The 21,929-nt window shown below is 25.9% G+C and overlaps 1 protein-coding gene across 1 annotated transcript in view; it reads left to right on the forward strand.

The window, feature by feature from the left end:
- LOC111641360 (receptor-type tyrosine-protein phosphatase alpha-like) overlaps positions 1-21,929 on the forward strand; it is a 372,536-nt gene that overhangs the window by 343,792 nt on the left and 6,815 nt on the right. Inside the window, exons 17-23 of the mRNA XM_023387510.1 lie at positions 4,466-4,594; positions 5,009-5,166; positions 8,631-8,766; positions 12,206-12,355; positions 15,106-15,199; positions 21,131-21,207; positions 21,299-21,430. Coding sequence (XP_023243278.1) covers positions 4,466-4,594; positions 5,009-5,166; positions 8,631-8,766; positions 12,206-12,355; positions 15,106-15,199; positions 21,131-21,207; positions 21,299-21,430 — 876 coding nt within the window. The remainder of the gene's footprint in view (positions 1-4,465; positions 4,595-5,008; positions 5,167-8,630; positions 8,767-12,205; positions 12,356-15,105; positions 15,200-21,130; positions 21,208-21,298; positions 21,431-21,929) is intronic.

The following is a 21,929-nucleotide window of genomic DNA, read 5'->3' on the forward strand; positions in this document are numbered from 1 at the left end:
AAAAACTTTAAAATTTTCTCTGTAAAGCTGTATCCACACACACACACACCCTTTCTTCTTTACTTTTACTGCCCTGTAAGCACTAAGAGGGTATTTTTTCAAGCTCACAAGTAGGTTTGACTAAACCCACAATGGAGTGATTGGGTGGTGAGAGACAGTGTCCAACATATCTAGGACAATGGTTATTATCTTTCTTATTATTTGAGATTTTAGTTTTTGTGATTGATTAGTTAATTTAATTTTCTGTTTTACAAGATTAGTCTAAGTTGATTTCTAAATTAATTATATTTACTTATATATTAACGTTTCATTAATAAAAATATGTTAAATTTGAATTAATTATAAATATAAATTGTACAATAACATATACATATATAAAAAAATATGCTCTTTAATGATGCCAAACTTAGATTAAGAATAAACCAAAACTATCTTTCAGTATTAAGTTTTTAATTACTTAAAAAGTATTTTTTTTTAAATTGTAACTTGAATGGTATATGCTCAACCCAAAGATGACGTTTTGAAATGTTAAAATACTTGTTTACTTGCAAGTTTTTAATTACAGGCAACTTTACTGCCAAAAGACAGTTTAGTTTATTCTTATTATATACATATAGAAATATAATTCTGTTTTATTGAAAGTTTTAAAATCAAAGATTATATTTCAAATTTACTTCCTTGTTATTTTTATATTTGTGTAACAGTTTATTGTTTAACACCAAATAGTAAATACCCTGTCTTGTATCTACATCATATGGTCCTCCTGAGATAGAGTATTACCTATTATAAATAGTATGCTAATTTTGGTAAATCAATAACTTAATCTTGAAAATTATTCTGTTAAACAAAATAATAAATTTTTAAGCTAATTTACAAAATCTAATCAAAGACTTTAATCTTTACAACAATTTTACTTAATTGCATTTTATTAAAAAAAAACAAATTGATACTGCTACACAAGTATAAAGCTAGGTGGCCAAATTTATTTAAAAATTAGAAAAAGTTCTAGAGTTTTGTACATTATTTATGACATGAAAGTATGGATAAAGAAGTAGTTTTACAGAAGTATAACAATGTTTGTTTATATGAGAATAGTTTGGAAATATCTTGAAAGTTGTTAATTTATGTACATCAAAATTTGGATCTAATTTTTATTTTAAAATACATATATAACATTCAAGTAAAAATAAGGTAATAAATACTGTAGAAAAAAGTATTTTTTACTAATGTATAATTGTTAAACTACAATATAGTAAGATATTACTTTTATGAAGATAATACAGTTCCTGTTTATTCAGAAACATACACTTTCAGAAATAAATATATTTTTCTTTGTAATTCATAAATTAATTAATAAAAGCATTCATTTTCAAACATTTATAAAAGTTATAATTATTTTTATGAAGAATAAAAATAACACTATATATTTATAATATGAAAAAACTAGAAAACAAATTTACTACGAAATAATAATCCAATTGATTAAATATTAATTAACTTTAACTCTTCATTGTTACACTATCATCAACTCTGACAACTCTGATGGTTGACTGTCCATTAAGAAACTTAATGAGAGGTTAAAAAAAAAAAAAAAAGATAGATGTAACATCAGTAATCTTTCATTAGATGATGATTTTGAAAGACTGCTATTGGTCAGATCTGGTACATCTAGTGTTGCCACCTCCGGGTTTGACCCGGAGACTCTGAGATTGAGTGAATTATCTCCGGGGTTAATTAATATTCCTCCGGGTTGTGCAAGTTGAAATGAATATATACAAAATTATTTGCGAACAGTCGCATATATTTCTTCCCCCGTGTACCGAATTACTAGTGTGGTAGTCGTTGACTTAAAGACAGTAGCATAGCGTAGGGGGGCGGCAGGGGAGTCTGATTGAAATGAGCACAGAATAGTGTTACCACCTGACTCACCGTCCGGGGATATCGTGCGTAACCTGCTAACTTTTTTTTGTTTTGCTTGTAGTGTTCATTCTTAATCATGATACACCTCCAATATCCAATAGAGCTAGGTCACTTGCATTACTCCAATCCAAGTCTCCCTAGTTGCTAACTGTAACTGATTTAGAACCAGCATGCACTGCAAATTATTCTTTGCATTGCAAAATGATATACGCATGTGCCAGGAACTTCTGTTCGAACAAACCTCACCTGCCGTCCAGGTCAGCGATTTTAAAAAGGTGGCAACCCTAGGTACATCTATAAATGATAAAATTAGACCAGCTTGAAATTGTTTTATATAACTTGAAGAGAAACATTAAAATAACCAAAGCAGTTTAGTTTTTTATGTGTGGAAAGCAATTAATTGAATAAATTTGAAATTATAGACAAATATCCAAAAATAAAAGAACAACACTTCTTTATTAATAAAAAAAAATAAAACAACTCATCATTTTATTCCACTTGTGAATAAAATGTTTCATTTTAGTCTGCCCAACAACAAGATTTAGGAAAGCAATTGTGGGTGTCTTGTTTATTTTAATATTTATAATAGTTTCAATTTTTGTAAATTTGTATATTAAATGAAAAATAAATTGTTTCATTGATAAAACAGAATTGACAAATCTTGTTTTGTTAGCCAAAACCTATCAAAGTGTTAATCTATCAATGTCATATAATATTAGTTCATGTACAGAATATTCTAACCTGATAATTTTTATATAAATCTATTCTTGACTTAAATCTATCTATTGATTAAATGACTTTTTTTTAAAATATAATTATAACAAAGTATAAATAAATGTTGAAAATGTGTTTTAAAGATCATACATTTTGACAAAGAGTAGTATACAGGTAGGCCTCCTACAACGCGGTACCTTTACAACACGTTTTCGCTCCAACGCGGTTGGAAAAATGCGGAAATTTTCTTACAATGCGGTTTATGGTACTTAGAAACAAATTATCTTTCACATAACAGAAAAATCGCAACGGATCACGTAATACACCACAGAGCTAAATGTCCTTGAAAACAGCTGTTTGTCCACGTTGACGTGTTATTCCCATGAAAGTTTCATTGGAAAACCAGTATCTAGACAGATGTGCATCAGTTACCATAAACACTCAAATATATCATTGAATTTTCGATAATTTATACTCTTTCAATAGGTGGGGACTGCAAAAATGGTCCAAAATACAGTATAAACTTCTATTGGGTGTATATTTTTAACAACATAGTGAAGGGAAGTTATTTTTTTGCGATTTTTACTGTCCACAAAACTGCTTGAAAAAATTTTAGCCATAAGAATGTTGAATGAAAAGAAAGGACCGTTAGAAAAGAAGTTAGAAAGGAAATTTATTAATATATCTCTTCAAACAAAGATAGAAATTTTAGATCAAATTAAAAATCAAGAGCGGATAGCTGATATTGGTAGGCATTTTAATTTAAATGAGTCAACTATTCGGTCGAATAAGCAATAGGAAGAAAAGATTAGGAATTCAGTTGCATCCGGATCATCTATTCTTGGGAAAATTGTTGCTCGTCCGAGAGCACCTATAATGAAAAAAAAAAAAATGGAACAAGCGCTAATATTATGGTTAGAAGATATGAACAAGAAACTGTTGCCTTTAAATAAAAGTGCAGTTAAACACAAAGCCTTAAAAATATTTGATTATTTAAAACAAATGGGACAGTCGTCGGCTGATGAAATAAGGTTTAAATTCGTGGCTAGCAATGGCTGGTTTGAAAAATTCAAAAAACGCCATTCCAAACATCAAAGTTTTTCTCTTTTTAGAACCAAATCCCAGTTTTTGTATTAAGTTGGTGTCTCCTATAACGTGATTTCCTACAAGGCAGTATTTTCACGGAACGTATCTATCGCGTTGTAGGAGGCCTACCTGTATATTTCTTGTTATCATAAAAATTTTATGATGATTTATCAAATTTTGTAATTATTATATTTCAATTCTTACAAAACATGAATGATAAGATCATGTTAATTTATTTTGAAAATAAAAGTATATAGATAATGTATCTAACACTGCTTCAACATTATTTCTATAACTTAATTTTCTAATTAGTTTTGAATGATTCTGAAATTAAGATCACATTTCAGCCAACAAACATTTAACAGAATCTTTCATGTTTTGTATGTTTTCATGTCTAATAACAGTATGTTTGTTTAGTTTATTCTGTGTACATGTAAAGGATGATTTAACATATTTATTACACACATTTTTCCTTTCTAATATTACGGAATAATTTTTCCTTGCATGCTTCTTAATTGCCATCAAAATTATCTGTCAATTGGAATTTTTCATTGTTTTAATAATTATTTTATATAAACTGTATGATTTATGATGCAATTTTTATCTTGAGTTACTAAATTTTTCATTTAGTATTTATTTATTCAATTCAAAATATTCACACAATAAAATTTTATTCATTTTTTATTATTATTTTGATATTTCATAATAATATAAAATATTGAAAAAGTAATGATTATATTTTTAGATTAAATGTTCTCAGTACTGGTCAGATGATGGGCCAAAAATAATTGAAGAAACTTTTAATGTTGCTGTTGTTAGTACTAAAAAGTATTCTGATTATATTGTCAGAAGGCTTCAAGTAAAGTATATTAAGGTAATTAAAATACATATAGCAAATTTTAAATAATTGTTACGAGTGGTTATTTTTCTTAATATAATGCATGTTATATTATTAATTAATTTAAAGATGATACTCAGACAATTTAGTTAACAGTATGCTATGTCAATCTGCTTAGCATTGACATAGCCTACTGACAGAATTGTTCCCTATGCCAAATCTGCTTAGCATTAAAATTAAAAAAATTTGCTATGATGGTTTTTGAAAGCATTCATATTTATCTTTAATACCTTTCAATATAAAATAAAATAAAAGTTTTAATTTAATAAAGTATTTTTATTTTTTGAGAAGTTATAAAAGGCATAATATTGATTTGGATTAACAAGATAATACTGTTTTAATACTAATTAATTTGATATTTGTTTTAACTTGCTAGTCTTTATTTTTTAGGATGAAGACAGTAAAGATGAAAGAGAAATTTTACATTTTCATTTTATGATGTGGAAAGATTTTTTAGCACCAGAACAACCATCTTGGTTATTACGATTTATTAAGCGTGTTAATGAAAATTACTCTGCAGATAGAGGACCTTTACTTGTCCATTGTAGGTAAGGTGTAAATGAATACTTTTGACTTCTTAATAAATTTTATTCATGTATTAATGAGAATTGAGCCATGATTAAAATTTATTTTATATAATAATAAAACTATAGATGAATTCATAAAAAGTAATACTTTGCTATCAAGATCCTTTAGATATAATAATTATTAATGTTAAAATTAAAGAACATAGAAACTAAAATTAGAGAAAAGGTCTCACAGCAGCAATGAATAAATGTATAAAAAGAGAGAGAAACTTTTATAGGACTTATGCCTTTATGAACTTGATATACTGTTAATGATTGGACAGTCTAGATTAATTATTATATCACATAACAATAACACATTAAAATAGAATTGTAATATGTAATCTTTGATTAATGTGCAAATACATTAGCTGCTATACTGTTGCAGTATTTTAAGCTGATTGTAACTTCTTTTGTTAAGCATGTTATCTCCAGCATATGACAAAAATATAATTTTTTCTATGGGAAAATTATTTTCCAAAAATTCTCTAAAAGCAGATTGAATCAATATTTTGCATTAAAATTCTATTTAATTCTTTTATTAATGAATAGTTCAGAATTTTGAAATTAAATTTGTTAATTTTTTATTAATTTTTAAAGTTGTAGAAAATTAACAAATTTTATTTTCAAAATTTTGAATCATATGTTAATAGAATTAAATAGGATTCTAATAGAAAAAACAAAACAGTTTTTTTTTTCTATCTGATTCTGTTTCCAGGAATTATTGGAAAGGATTTTTCTATGTAAAAAAAATGACATTTTTAACACTCTGCTGGAGATCATATGCATAACCAAAGAGGTTACAAAACCAGCATTAAGATGAACTTTTTCTTGAATTTATTTATAACAGTTATGATGATTATAGACTAGCCACTGTGGTTACTCATGTGAATTGATTAATTCAGCTAACAATTTTGATGATGTACCATCTTTCTGATTGTTACTTCTAGTGAAATTTAAAATGTTCGTTATTTCACTATTGGCGACCAACTCAGTGCGCCAATTACATTAACAAAGTTCAGATGGTTCAATATGCTGATCTGCTCTGTCAAGAAGACACCTTACAACAAATTGATGAGTTGTTGGCTAGAAGTAACCTTCTCCTGGTGGCTGAAGAACAAACAGCGAGACGAATCAAGACTTGAAGCTCCACAGCGAACTTGTTTCTGACATGAAGTCCTAAGCCGAACTTAAATCTCCCATTTTAACATTAACCTTTTTATAGCCAGTGATTGCCATTGACAGTGGGCAAGATGACTAATTAGTGCTTACTGAGCCATAGCACTATGCAAATATATCGTGTGGCATGATTCCTTGCTGCTCAGTCAAAGGTTACTGGTTATAGCACTGTGCAAATATGTAGAGTGGTGTGATCCTCAATCAATGAGTGATTAGCTGCTCTGTTGGAGGTCCGTTAGTGGTGTGATGATCTGACGACCAATCAATGGCTACACATTCAAAATCAAATGGTCTTTCTTGGCCGTTACTAGTTTTAAAAAAAATCAGGAATCATGTTCTTACAAGATCCTATCCCGACACTTCTATTTGTACACAGATCCCCAAATAGTTCTGGATTAATCATTACTTTTGCTACAACTTCATTTAAAATTTTTACTTGTATTCATGATTTATTTTTTCCATAAAGAAAGAACTTATTCTTTTATTCAGCATTTAAATAATCTTCAGATGAATTGAATTTCATTTTCTCAGAAAGCTTAATAAAACGATTATGTAATTTTAAAAAATTGATATATTATTAAACCCTATCAATATTTACATTATATTACAGAACAGTAAATGGAAAGATATATATTATTTTGTTGAATGGAATAGAAAACATTAAACTAGAATATTAATTCAATGTTTTTTTTATGATTTCTTGAGTACAAATAAAATCTCTTCTTAGAAATAGATACAAATGTAGATAAAATTTTTTGTTTGTACTTTTTGTTGATTACTGTAATCACAGACATATATCTTTATATTATATTTTTACAGCATCATCATCTAACATAACTATTTGAGAATTTTAAACTATTTGTCAAATTTTAATTAAATAAGTAATAATTGATTGAAATCCAAAAATTAGTGGCTTAATACAACTGTAAATAAAAGTTAGAATTTGATTTTGATGAGACATTATACATCCAACATCCCAATATCTATGAAAAAGTGTGAATTGCACTGAGAATGAATCTTTACTCATATATATGCAGAGTGTAACAAAACTCCATGCCAGTATTTTAGAGAGAGATTCTAGTAGGCTACTGTAATGGCACAGTAGTAGTCTTGATAATGACCATTTGTTCACCATTGATATACATCACAATACTCAGTAAAAACAGATATGTGAACAAATATTAAAGTTTATTATTTTTTATCTTTTATTAGTTTACATATAGTATTTGACAACTTAGTATTTGAGTATGATACATCTGTTTTTCTCTTTCATCCAGTTGTCAATTGCTTGTAATGTTCTTTTTTATGTTTTTGCTGTATTTACTTTAAAACTTGAGTGGGATAGCAGTGAGGGCTTATAGAGTCACACACACACACACACACACACACCGTCAACTTCAACTTGGACTTTGCATCAGGGCTGTGGAGTCGCGTAAAAATCTACCAACTCCAACTTTGACTTTTCCTTACCATCCGACTCTGACTCCGACTCCGTTTCATATACATAACAAGTTGGTAAGTAAAAAGGGAGTCGGAGTCGGCGGATTTTTTGACGACTCCGACTCCGGCCAAAACATCAAAACTCCACGACTCCGACTCCACAGCCCTGCTTTGCATACAACTTTTCAGGAATTAATTCTTAGCATCAATTGGAATATGAGTATATTTAATAAATTGAAATTGTTTAATTACTAAAATTATCAATAGCAGTATACTTAGAATTTAAAAATTATTGTAATCAGTATTTACATTTAAGGCAAATTAACAATTAGATAATTCAATAAATGATCAAGTTAGTATAATATAGCTATACTAATATTATCATTCTGTCATAAATTTAATGTATATTAAACACAAATTATCTGTTATTATTATTCAATTTTAATAGGATAATAATAGAATGAAAAAACTGATAATTTAATAGTACTTTTCCAAGATTGAGCTTTATTATCTTTCTAAAAAATGTTCTTTACTAATTTAAAAAATATATTGAGGGAAATCTTAAAACAAATATTGAAGAATTTTTTCTATCTAATCATTTAATATTATATGATCAAATAGAAAAACTAGTTTTAGTCAAATTTAAATTCCTTAATATCATTCATTTACTGACATTGAATGAAATTTGAAATTAATGCTTAATTTCTAAATAATATAATCATTTTATTACCTATTATAATTTTTAATTTTTAGTATCATTTTAAAATTATATTAAACATTAAATGTGCAATAAAATTTAAATGTATTAATGTAATATTTTATTACAGTGCTGGTGTAGGTCGTACAGGAACATTTGTTGCAATAGATTCTCTTCTTCAACAGTTGGAAGATGAAGGTCAAGTTGATATCTATATCTACATTTGTAGTTTACGTAAACAGCGAAATTTTCTTGTCCAGTCACTGGTAAGTTTATTACAGTTTTTTTTTTTTTAACATTAAAGTTTTATTATATTTAGTAAGTAACAAAAAAGATTCTTTTGATATCACTAATGGATTAGTATAATTATTCCAATCAGGTTACCAAAAAATTATAATTTTGATTATTATTAAACTTAAATTATGTATAAAGACACTCTGTATATTAAACTTTGACTATAATTTATGACATATCCGTTAAAAATGGATGTCATCAATATATTCAAAGCATTTATTTTTAATTTAAAATTAAATAAAATTATTATTTCTGAATTACAAATTTGAGTGGATTTTGATACATTGTGATAATTATAAGTATTTTAACAGTGTATTAAAATGACTGATATTATATTTAATGACTGATCATTATTGAAAATTGCAAACGCTTTCTGGCAATAAATTTACTACAAAATTTGAATTAATAAGTTTGTATTACCTGAAATAAATATTATATATGTTTATTTCAGGAATCCTGAAATTTAGAAAGTCTTAATAAGATGTTTAATCACATGACAACTGTTTTACTAATAAAACTGCAAGATTTATTTGAAAAAGTTAAGTACATGCCTTAAAATGTAAAATGAAAGAAATAGAAATCCAGACTGCTTTTTTAGATAGCCAAAGCTTGAAGTGTGCTTAAAACAGACCAAAACATTTTTGTATGTTTAATTAATAATTTGGATATGTGGAAAAGCAGTTTAGATTTCTTATAATGCAGAACCAAGATTCAATCAACATGAGCATAATATGAAATAAATACTTCAAATGAAACTCCAGTTTAATTTTTAACAGATTCAAGAGAAATGGAAATTTTTGAAATCTAAAATTGACCTCTAAATCTATTTAGAAAACATGTTTTTCATTAAATTTTTCAAATGAAAATGAAACTTTTAGATTATCAGAAGATAAATGTCATTAAACATATGATAAAGTGTTCAATTTTTATGGAAAAATGTTTGTATATACGAAAAGTAGTGTTGCAACGAATAGTATATTCGGCCTGAGGCTGAATACTGAATATTCAGCCAGGAGCGTGGCCGAATATTCGGCCAAACTATTCGGCTCAATTAATGCATGTATGAAAATTGGCGCACAAACCACATTATGGTAAGGACCCCACTCTCTATTGGCCCGCTGTCACTACGCTTTGCCAATCGCGTTAATTCTTGACAGTTATAGTGAACATACATGAGCGTCATGGCAGCATGTGATAAGTGATGATATCAAATGTGGATAACAATGAAATGACCTATACATGTAAATAACGGAAAAAGAAGAGAGAAGGACCGCAAAGTGAAAATGTGAAAATAAACAAGAAATTGAGTTGATAACATAATCGAACAAGTTGAGGCAGCTTATTGGCACAAAATTCATGGCCGTCAATGTCAAACAATTGTTGTCATAGACTTCGGAAAGCTAAATGCTTGTAATGAAAGACACTTAGCGTGCACGGGCGAAAACCTTGGGCCATTTGGGCTACCGAGCTGTTTCGAATCTGTGAAATCAGAACTGTGACTTATACCTACGTCCTATCTGTCTCTTTTCTCCATTATCACCAGGCTATGAGTCACGTAATTGTAAAATGGGAAATCTACGAAGGAAAAGTGATGAATCAAAAGTATCGTGAGTGCGCATTATGATGTATGCATACATGGACTAGAGCGATAGACGAAAGAGAGAGGGAAGAGCGCTTAAAAAGAAAGATAGGCAGGGTCAGACCTCAGATGTGTGACGATTCTTGAATGAGTAGGTGTATACGTCTGCTGATCTTTGTAATTATAAATTGTGAGTACGTGTGACTAATATTATGTTCTTTTTTATTTTGTGCATGTTATAAATTATAAATAAATATAAACAAACAACACTAACCCGACAACATTAAATCTAAATACCAAAATGATTAATTTACTGTGTTTTTGTTATTTCTTACTCCTGTTTTTAGGTATTCAGTATTTGGCCGAATAGTGATTAAATATTCGGTATTCAGCTGAATAGTGAAAAATAGGCTGAATACCAAATAGTAACCGAATATTCGTTACATCACTAACTAAAAGATCTATTTTTTTATTTTAGTTAAGAATCAATAAATAAAGCAAACTGCTGCTGAGTTTTAAATAGCTAACATTTAAAAAAGTTTTGAAAAAAATTTATGTACCAGAACCATTTACGGTGCGATCATGTAAAAAGATTGATAAACAAACGTTTTTGAACCCCATCTGGGCTCTGCTTCAGGTTTCAAACAGTTTCTAGATAGATGTTCGATATCCATTAAAAATTTGTTCGGATTTTTAACGGATATCAAGCATCTATCTAGAAACTGTTTGAAACCTGAAGCAGAGCCCAGATGGGGTTCGAAAACGTTTGTTTATCAATCTTTTTACGTGATTGCACTGTAAATGGTTCTGGGTACGTAAATTTTTTACTATATCCGGTGTGATGAGTAGTGAATTATCATTATTAGTTAGCCAGATATTTTAATTAAAACTTTTTTATCTTCATTTTAGAATTCATTTACTGGATGAAGAATGTATAAATGGAATTTTTATATATAATTTAATTGAATATTTTAATTTGAGTTTAGTCTAATATAATGAACTAAAATTAAAATATTTAAAACAATTATAATTGTAAACATGTTGAAAATTATAAACAAATACAGTTGAGTCTCTTATTTAAAGAAATTTCATGTAAATAAATAAAAATAAGGGTTGCCATCATTAACTATGCAGTTGGTTTTGTTTATTTATCAAAGTTGTCAAGTTGTATGAACTTTTATGAGAATTAATAATCATTTATTTGAATGCACAAAAATAAATATATATTTTATTATTCATATTCATCAGTTGTTTGCTGTATTTTATTTAACAAGCAATTAACAGTGAAATCATTTAGAAATTAATTTAATTTTCAATAAAACTATCGTCAGAGGCTAGTTTTATATTTAACAACTTCTTTCTGTTTGTGATACAAATTTCTTTGAATGTTACTCTTCTTAAACAATAAATTTGTTAACATACTGCTGTTAGCTTGTTTTATAATTGGATGTCATTATGTAAATTACATTACTTTTGACTGAAAAAAAATTGTTTTCCATTTACATTTTTATATTTAATATTAGAAATCATTATGAAATTTTTAATTAATGAATACCAGCCCTTGTAACAGGCAAAAGCCTTTTACGCCAAATAAAGATTATTATTATTATTATTATTAAAAAAATTAATGAATACCACAATAAGTTATTAACTAAAACTTGCATTAATAAAGGTTAATGCAAGTTTTAGTGAGTAGCTTAATATTTCCATAAAAAGATTAAGTAAGTTTGTTAGAAATTTTATAAAATAAAATTTTATTTGAATTTTTTTTTTGTATTTTATTTCTTAATTGAATTAAATACATGTATATATATAATTTTTTTAAAATTTAGAAACAGTATATTTTTGTATATCGGGCCCTAATGGAACATGCCCAGTTTGGAGATACAGAAATTGAAATGCACCATCTCAGGGACCATTATGAACAATTGAAAGAGAGAATAGGTGACGATGATCGATTAGGTTTAGAATTGGAATTTGAAGTAAGTAGATTGTTATAATTTCATAAAGTTTTTAAGATGATAATGGTTAAGATAATAGTCATAGTAGATACACATTATGAAAATAGTCTTCAAAATCATACACATGAGAAAGATTTGTAATCCAACATACTTATATACAATATTCAGCTTGAATATTGTATATAATATTATATACAATATTCAAGCTGATATTCAAGCTGATATTCAAGCTGATATTCAAGCTATACAATATATAGCTTGAATATTACTTCTATTCAAATAAAACATTTAATACTGTATCAAATATTTAATATATATATATAATAACATAGTAAGTCATAAATAAAGAGTAGTTCTAGATTTTCTTTAAGATAGGAGTTTAAATGGAACTAAATCATAGAAACTGATATTAGATAATACACACTTCACACAGCTTAGAATTATTAATGTCTATGACTTCTTTGTCTTAGATAGTAAATGAACTGCTATTTCAGACTTTTATGATACTACCTTTTTTATTCAAAAAGTTCTTTCCAACTTTATCTAGAAGTAGCAGTCATGTGCAGGAGTGTTTGCAGAATTTGCATGTAATTTGGGTGGCTGCAAGTCTGAATTAAATAGAATACACTACAATGTTAAATGTAATTTCCTTATAATTTCCTGTTTTAACTTACTTTTATTTTACTTCTTTTTACTAATTTTTCAATAATTATAACTTTCCTTGTAATTTTAAATTTGAAGAAGTTCAAACAGAGAAAGATTTTTTCTTTTGAATGTATTTATTCTAATGCACTTGATAATTTTCATAGCTGATGATGATTTGTATAAAAGAAAGAAAACTGAATAAAAATTTAATTTGGTTTTTTTTATCTCTTTTTCTCATCTCTTTAAAGTTCAACTGTTTTCATTGTTACTGCTATTATAACTAGAACTTTGCCTAAAATAAATCTACTGTCAATTTATTATTAAGATATTTATATTTTTAAATAAGCATTATATTCTTAAATTTACAAAAGACAGAGTATGTGCAATTTAATTACAAAATGTTTAATTTTAATACTGTGCAATAACTTATATGTTTACATAAGAAAAAAGTTAGCCTTAGAAAAACTTTAATACTTGATATTTGTCTATATAATGACTAATTTTAGGATCAGTCTGTAATTGGGAGAAGAATTTTCTTTAAAACACTACAAATACTATACACCCTGTATATATTTTCTTAGACATAATAAAATAAAAAAATATATAAAAGATCATTTATATTTTGTTAATCTAGCTTTATGAAAGTGGATACACATGGGCAGCAAAATTAAGACAACATAGAACATTAATGATGGCTGTCATCAATTTCCTCCTGTCAAAAGAGAGACATTAAAATTTAACAATTAAAATGGAAAATTGGTTGAGCCTGTCATTGACTTTCAATGTCACATTACTTTTGCTGAGTGTACACTATTTTTAAGATATAAAAAAAAGAGTAATTTTTAAAATATGAAAATTTCCTAATATGTAATACTACAGTAAATTTGTGATGTAAACATTTTAAATTTAATACTATTTTTCATTATTTTCATTTTAATAATGATTGTATTTTAAATTTTTATATCTGTAAATTAAAAAAATAAAATTATATATATGCATCTATTCAAGTTATTGAGATTTTAATAAAAATGAAATCATAAAATTGTATATTTAGAGACCCTGATGTGTTATTAAATGAAATGCTGATAGTGCTGTTTGCCTAATAATGAAACTTTTTATCTTTATAATTTACTCTACAAGTAAATATGCATCTAGGCTATTTTTTTTTCATACATGTAATGATTTGATATTCTTATTCTTTTTTATCTACAATGTAAAATTAATACTGCATTAATTTATTTCTAGCCTTGTAAATATCTTTCTATGCATCATTATTTTGATAGATAAGACAGATTTTATTAAAACAGTGTATAACACTAAGACATGGAATTTATTAATTTTTTGAAAATTATACTTTTGAAATGGCTATTTTCAAATATTACTTTTTTAAGATTTAAAAAAAAATTGTTATAAGTATTATATGATTAAATAATGTATATTTGGTTATATTGGGTAATACAATATATCCAAATATGTATTTAAAAGTTATAAAAGATTTAAATGTTAAAATTAAATATAATTAAAATATTTTTATTTTCCATTATTTATTTTTTAAATTTTATTATTTATAATCAAATATATATATAAAACAATTGAAAATTGATTACTTAAATTATTTAATAATATAAATAAAATGTGATAAGAAAAGACTGTATTTTTATTTAGAAATTCAGCATTTATTGATTACCTGCTCATAATTTTTTAATCATATTATATTAATAATAACACATTTACATTTTTGTTTGTAAACTCTTATTTTATAAGATAAAATGAAAATATACATCAAGTAAGCCAGGTAAACAAATTTGTTATCACAGTTTTTATTTAAAAATATTATTTAAATTATTTCTAGTGTTCAAACATGTAATATGCTTACTTAAAAGTAAAAGAAAGAAGATATTATTTAATATGAAATATTTATCAGGAATAATATTTGGTTTTAATGTTTCATTAATGCATATCTATAATCATTGTATAATCTTATTAGTGTGTCATGATATGAAATTAATGACACATTATAACATGGTTTACCCAACAGATGATGATGTTGGAATGATGAATATAAATGGTTAACCCAGTTAAAAGTTTGAAATTCAAAAGTAAAATAAGATGTACATTATTTCTAGAAACTTGGTGAAGTTATTGAAGATCATAAAGCATCCTGTGTTGGTACAATGGCAATGAATATGAGTAAAAATAGATATGATTTTATCATACCATGTAAGTAAACTTTGAAGTTTATATTTATAATTATTTCTTAACGTTTTAGAAATAAAATATATTATTAAATATTTATTATTTACTGGAGTAAATCTAAATATATTACTGTTTCAATAATTATTAAATTTTCATTACTTAATCAACTTTATTATTTGAATATTTCAACTCCTAGACAGTCATTAATGATCTTATTTATTATATCTGTAAATTTTGTTTATTTTTAATGTTAGACAATGTAAGTGAAATTAATTTATATTTGAAAATAAGCAATCAAAATTATTGAATTTGTTACATGAAAGATAAAATCACCACTTGCATTTAACATTTATTGTAGAGTTATTCAGTTACAAACTAATTTGGTTTCTTTGGAATTCTTATTTAAAATAATTTTCTAAAAGTAATTTAGTAATGTTTGCTGTATTACTTTTTAAATAAATTTTAATATCACAACACAAAAAGAACCGAAAGTTTGTTAAGAATCAATATAATTACTGTATATTATTCTCAATAGAAGCATGCTCTTTTCATTCTAAAATATTTTATGTCTTTAAAACTCTCTCTCTTTAATAGCTTTTTAAATTTTATGATAAAATGTTTAAGTAACAGAAGTTTTCTTTTTATTTCATATATCAGCATATCTATTTTTTTATTTTGATAAATTTTTTAATATAATTTAAGATTTTATAATTTTAATATTTATAAAATGTTCTAAGACATTAAATGTTAAAATTTTACTTATGAATAATTATTAAAAGATAAATGTAGTAATATTTTTTAATTGGTATATAGGCAATTTTCTTTTTACCTGCTGGATATCTTAAGTAGTTAATTTAGTACTTTTTTATTAGAAGTTTCTTTATTCAGAACATGCTGCTGAACTTTTAAAATTTAAAGATTTAAATTTTAAAAGAAATATTCAAACATAAATACTTTACATAAAGTAAAATAAGCAAAGTAAAATTAATAGTGAAAACAGCATGACTATGTCTGAAACTGATATGATTTTTCTAAAATAAAAAACACTAATTCATTAGAAATTTTCATTCTAACTTTTTTCATCTAATTTTACTATGGTAATAGTTTTTATTATATCTTTTCTAATTATTTAATTATGAAATATGTTTTATTGTATTATTTAATATAATAATTAATTTTTCAAACATTCCTGAATTTTTACAATCAACTTTGTTTATACATTTGTCAGCTGTACATTTTTCACAATTATATGTTAAAATTCTCTGCACAGTATTTTCTTTATTATAAAAGAATTCAGTTATAGGTTTTTCATTTATACTGTTTTGTACTTACACCTTATATTTTTCAGTACCCTAAAGCACTTTTTTTATTTGTGTTAGTCTCTTTGAAATGGAAAAATTTTAAATGAGTATTCAATCAATCAGTTTATTTGTATTAAGGCCATTAGCCGGTTACAAGGGATGTATTTTAATAACAATCAATTTTTCTATCATTAAATTATACATTATCATCAACCAATTTAACCTAATTCTCTATCACATAATCTAATTAAACTATATTACAACTAGATACATATACTTGAAATAAGACAATTTGTATCAAAATGAATACATTTATATATTACACTATATATATTATATATATTAAATGAGTATTAACCCTGCGTAAGTCGCTAGGAATGGGGCCCTTACTTGAGTCGCATGGGTCTTTCAGACCCAGTGTTTTTAATATGAAATAATTCAATTTTATCTATCACATAAAGAAACTACAGTTTCTTTGTTTGATTCTGCGCTTTGTTTTCTATCTAGTGATATAAATTACTTGCGTATTAACAAAATTAATTTTTTAATATTTATTTTTATGTAATTCGATACGAAAAACGCAAAAAAATAAACATATCAAATTTCAACTCGCTGTAATTTATCTCCTGTTTCACCGATTGCCATCGGGTTTGTTTGTAAGTGGGGAAGAAATATGACACTTTCAAGCGAAGTGAGTAGAACTTTTGCACTACTGCGAGAAAATTTGTCAACCGACCCCGCGTTACCCCCTACCGCGAAAGTCAATAAACGTTAATTGTTTTATGACTCTATTTTCAACACTTCTTTTCTGAGTTGTAAATCGACTAATTGACAAAGATTTTACTTCATTTTACTCATAAGAATGTTGTCTTTATGATTTAATAGATAGTTTCGTATGATTTTTAGACATAAATTTTATTTTTAATTTTTTATCTGATATAGTCGTGTGTTAGGCTTAACTCGATCACCTATTTTCAAAAATTGACATCGTTCAAAATATTATAGAATCCATCAAAATTATTTGCTTATAGTTTAGTTATAAATGTTTTCTGTGCATGAAAAGAAGCGATCGAAAAAATAATGGGTGGACCATCAAAAATTCGGCAATTTACGACATGCTCTCGATTCTGAAATTTGTTTTCTTCATAATATAAAATTTTTACAAAATAATACTTAAAAAATACATCCATGTCAATACCTGAATGTTATAAAAATGCAATTATCAAAAATTTTGTAATTTTCACAATTTGTATTGTCATAATTTATTTTTGTTTTTTTCTGTCGCGCGTTGCGTATTGCGCGACAACAAAGTCGTAACGCGATTAAACGCAGCGATTTCATTTATAATTACTTAAAATGTAGTTTACGTTCTTGTTTTAGTTTTGTTTTGTTGTTTAGCGATGGAAAATAAATAGATAATAATTGCAGATAACAATTTAAAGTATTTTTATCAGATTAATTTAGATTATTTGATTTTACAATAATGATAGCTATGCGATATGATTGTCGCATAGTTGTAATTTTTCACTTTATATCTAATTAGCTCTCATAATGTTTAGGGGCTAATTAGCTAACATATACTGCTTTTATTTCGTTTGATCGAGTAAGCATCTTCTCAGAATTGTCTTGTGGGAAATTGACTGCGATAAGAATTAGCCTTTCACTTAAATCAATGTCAGAATGTAAATAAAAGTTAGTTAATCGCCATTTTCATCGTTTTCAGCTCTAATTTCGCTACTTTTCATTTTAATTGACGTTATTTAAACAAATGTTTGTTTTGTCAGGAACATTCAGGAGTAAAATTACCAGAATTACGGCTCTAAAATGAAGAAGATAGCTATTTGTAAGGTTTGCTTACATTCTGACTTTAATCACGTTGATTGGTTCTTCGCGGGAAAATCCAGACCAGATGGTTCTGAAGAAACCTCTCATTCGTTGAACTTAAATCAGTCATAATATAAATTACCAATTACAGTGTAATAGGCGTAGAAACAAAAATTTTAAAGCCAATTAACAGCAATAACATCTTCCATAGACTTACTATAGAGAGTTGGAGTTTCCCGGGAATATTTATTGCTAGACAGTTTTGAGAACATGCTTACTCGTATATACATTGTGAAACAATATTTAATTAACAATTTATAGCTCAAAACGCGAATAAAACAAGCGAATTTACAGCGATTGTTTACATTTGATTTCCAAGATCATTGCCGAAAGGGGGGAGATATTTCCCGGCAATTTATAGCTAGACTGTTTTCACAAGTTTCCCATTGGTTAGTAAATGTAAAAAAATGCCAACTTGCATCGTCTAATATACGAAGAATCATCATAAGTAATATATAAAAATTATATGATAAAAATAGAATAATAATTAAAATAATTAAAAGTTAATTAGACATTAATTTTGAAAACAATATTATAACAAAAAAACAAAAATATAAATATATAAATAAATAACGATATTATAAAGTATAATAGACACCGCGCGACAACTTCAACGCGATAAAGTTATTGCGACACTCGCTATCGGCAACGGCGAGTAATTAATTGACGTTTTTTTACCCCCACCGTGAGTTGCATGGGTCTGTCATACCCATGCGACTCATGAAGCATTTTTTTCTAAAAAAATGAGCATTGCTATGCAAAAAATTTTAACAGCATGTTAATCTGGTTAAAAAGTTTGAGGAATATTAATTTTTTCAAATTTTTCAAAAAATATTTAATATTAAAAAATTTTGACTAAAAATCGTGTCGGGTCTGTCAGACCCATCGACTCACAGAAGGTTAAAAAAAGTGAAAAAGCAAATTATGTATTCACTTAAGGTTAGTCCACACTGACTGAAAATTTTTAGCAATTGTAAAAAGCAGAGCAAATAATACATAATATATGACACCATTTTCAACTAATTTTGCCATATAGGAAATTGCTCTGCTAGTCTACATATTGAAAATTTTAGTTTTCTGTGTTTTTTTAGTGTGACTCAATTTTGTGAAGCAAATAAAAATCACTTTCTGGTTTTTCATTTATTCTCATTATTTGCTGTCTGTGTGAACTAATCTTTACAATGACTGCATTTTTAATGCAACTAGAGTTTTGGCAGGAGAATTGATGTCACATAACTATACCAGTGTGTATTAATGTGACAAGTCTGTCAAAAAAACAAGAAAAACAAAATTTAACCCAAGTTTTAAGAGTACATGACTATTCATACTGAATTTACTTTCCTTTTTTTTTATGTAGTTCAAATCTATCACATATTATATGTGTAGTAAATTGAATCCTTTTTGTTATAAATTACACATACGAATTCAGTTATACAGTGTTATACATTTATGCTGCACTATACATTTCCAATGATTATATTTACTCTGAAAGCAATTCAAAAGTGATTTCATTTGTACATTTTTTCCTTGAAAAACATAAATAGGGTTTGACAATAATTAGTAAATTGCATATTTTCTTAATCAATAAATCCTTTTTAAATTGTGTTACTTATAATGTATTAGATTATTATTTACAGCATAATAAACAAGAAAAAAAATACAATTAATAAAAATTTTATCATTATTTATAAATCTAAGACATTGTAGTTTTTAGTACTAGAAACAAATTGATTTTTAAAAATATTATTGTTATAAATAGTTAAATTTATCTAATTAATATTCAAATTTTAAAATAGCTTATTTACATAAATATAAGATAATTTATTTGGAAAAAAAGATTTATATTAAAAAAATAATTTATTGAAATAATAGCTTTTAAAATTTATTACTTAACTTTCAAAAAATTTAAATCTTTTAAATTTGTAAAGATAATATTAGTGATGTTTTTGAATATATTAATAAGAGTATATTTACAATGAAAAAATATAATAATAATAAATAAATCTATAATGTAAATGGGAATTTTTAGAATGTTAAGTTTTAATTATTTTCTTTAAAAATCATTTTAAACATGAATGAATTTTCTCTGTAATGTGAACATTTTGTAATATGTAATCCAACACCTTATTTTTCGCTGAGAGATTATTTTTAATTAAAACAAACGTTTTCGATCCATTCATTGGATCATCCTCAGGCTAAAAAGANTTGGCAAGAACAGCTGAAAAGATAGAAATCTATAGAAGCAAACTTGAAGAAAAATGTATTAACGCAAGAGATGCGGAGGGTCTTCCTTCCGCTTGGAAGTTTGCGGTTAAAAGCTTAAAAAAAGCGCAGGAAATTTAGTATGAAATAATAAGCTCTATATAGTTAGGCAGACGATATTATTATTTAGTAATGATATTATGTTATTTATTTTGAATATTTGTATTATTTACAAGTATTATTTATTTTTATGTTATCGGTTTATTTGTATTTTTGAATATTTAAACGAGTAGTTCTATTTATGAAGTGTTCCATTTAGCCTGAGGATGATCCAATGAATGGATCGAAAACGTTTGTTTTAATTAAAAATAATCTCTCAGCGAAAAATAAGGTGTTGGATTACATATTTAATTGTTTTCTGCTGGGTATAGTTGTGGTTTATGTGAACATTTTGTAGTTAATTTAGTACAGTAAAATGTTAAATACTTAATATTTTAAAATGTTGTTTATAATAGATTTAACAAATTTAATTATATTTTATTATTTATAACTCTTTTCACTATTTTAGATGATGTTAATAGGGTTATACTGCCACCTTCTCCTTCTCGTGATCATTCATCTTACATTAATGCATCATTTATTCAGGTATGTTATTAAATATTATTTTTGTAAATGTTTTAGCTGTTATGTAAATATGATTAATAAATTTAATTAAAATTTATTTTTTTATTTTAAGGGTTACGATCGTTCCTTGTCTTTCATTATTACTCAAGATCCATTAGCATGTACCATAAGTGAATTTTGGAGGATAATTAAAGAACAAAGTGTTGCAACAGTTGTTATGCTTTCAGATATGGGAGAAGGACAGGTTAGAATTTATCACACATAATTACTACATCATTACATATTTTCAAATAGAGTTTTGTTTGTAAACATGTTTATGTGTAATCTTTTAAAATTCAATTATAGTTATTAATTTTATTTTACTAATTATTATTAAGTTAATAAACCAAAAACATTAATATATACTTTGAAAATTACTTTCTAAGTCTTTCATATTCATATTTTTAAATAAGTTCACAATTTGGTAGCTTTTTTAAATAGACCTTGCATATATATAAAGTAGTAAATGTTTGTGAAATCATTATAAAATTCATAGAAATATGATTTATTTATTTATATTTAACTGTTGCTAGAGACACGTAGCTCTATAATTAATTAAATATAAAAGTAGATTTCATCTTTCTTTAAGTGCAAAATACTTAGATTTATTTCTATAAATAAATTGAATTTGCAAAATATTACAGTGTATTGAATAATCACTTCAGTGTTATTTTTAGACAGTTTTTGATTGATTACAAAAAATT

This window comes from Centruroides sculpturatus, unplaced genomic scaffold, assembly GCF_000671375.1.
Source record: "Centruroides sculpturatus isolate CEXI.00-Female unplaced genomic scaffold, Cexi_2.0 scaffold196, whole genome shotgun sequence".
Lineage (NCBI taxonomy): Eukaryota > Metazoa > Arthropoda > Arachnida > Scorpiones > Buthidae > Centruroides > Centruroides sculpturatus.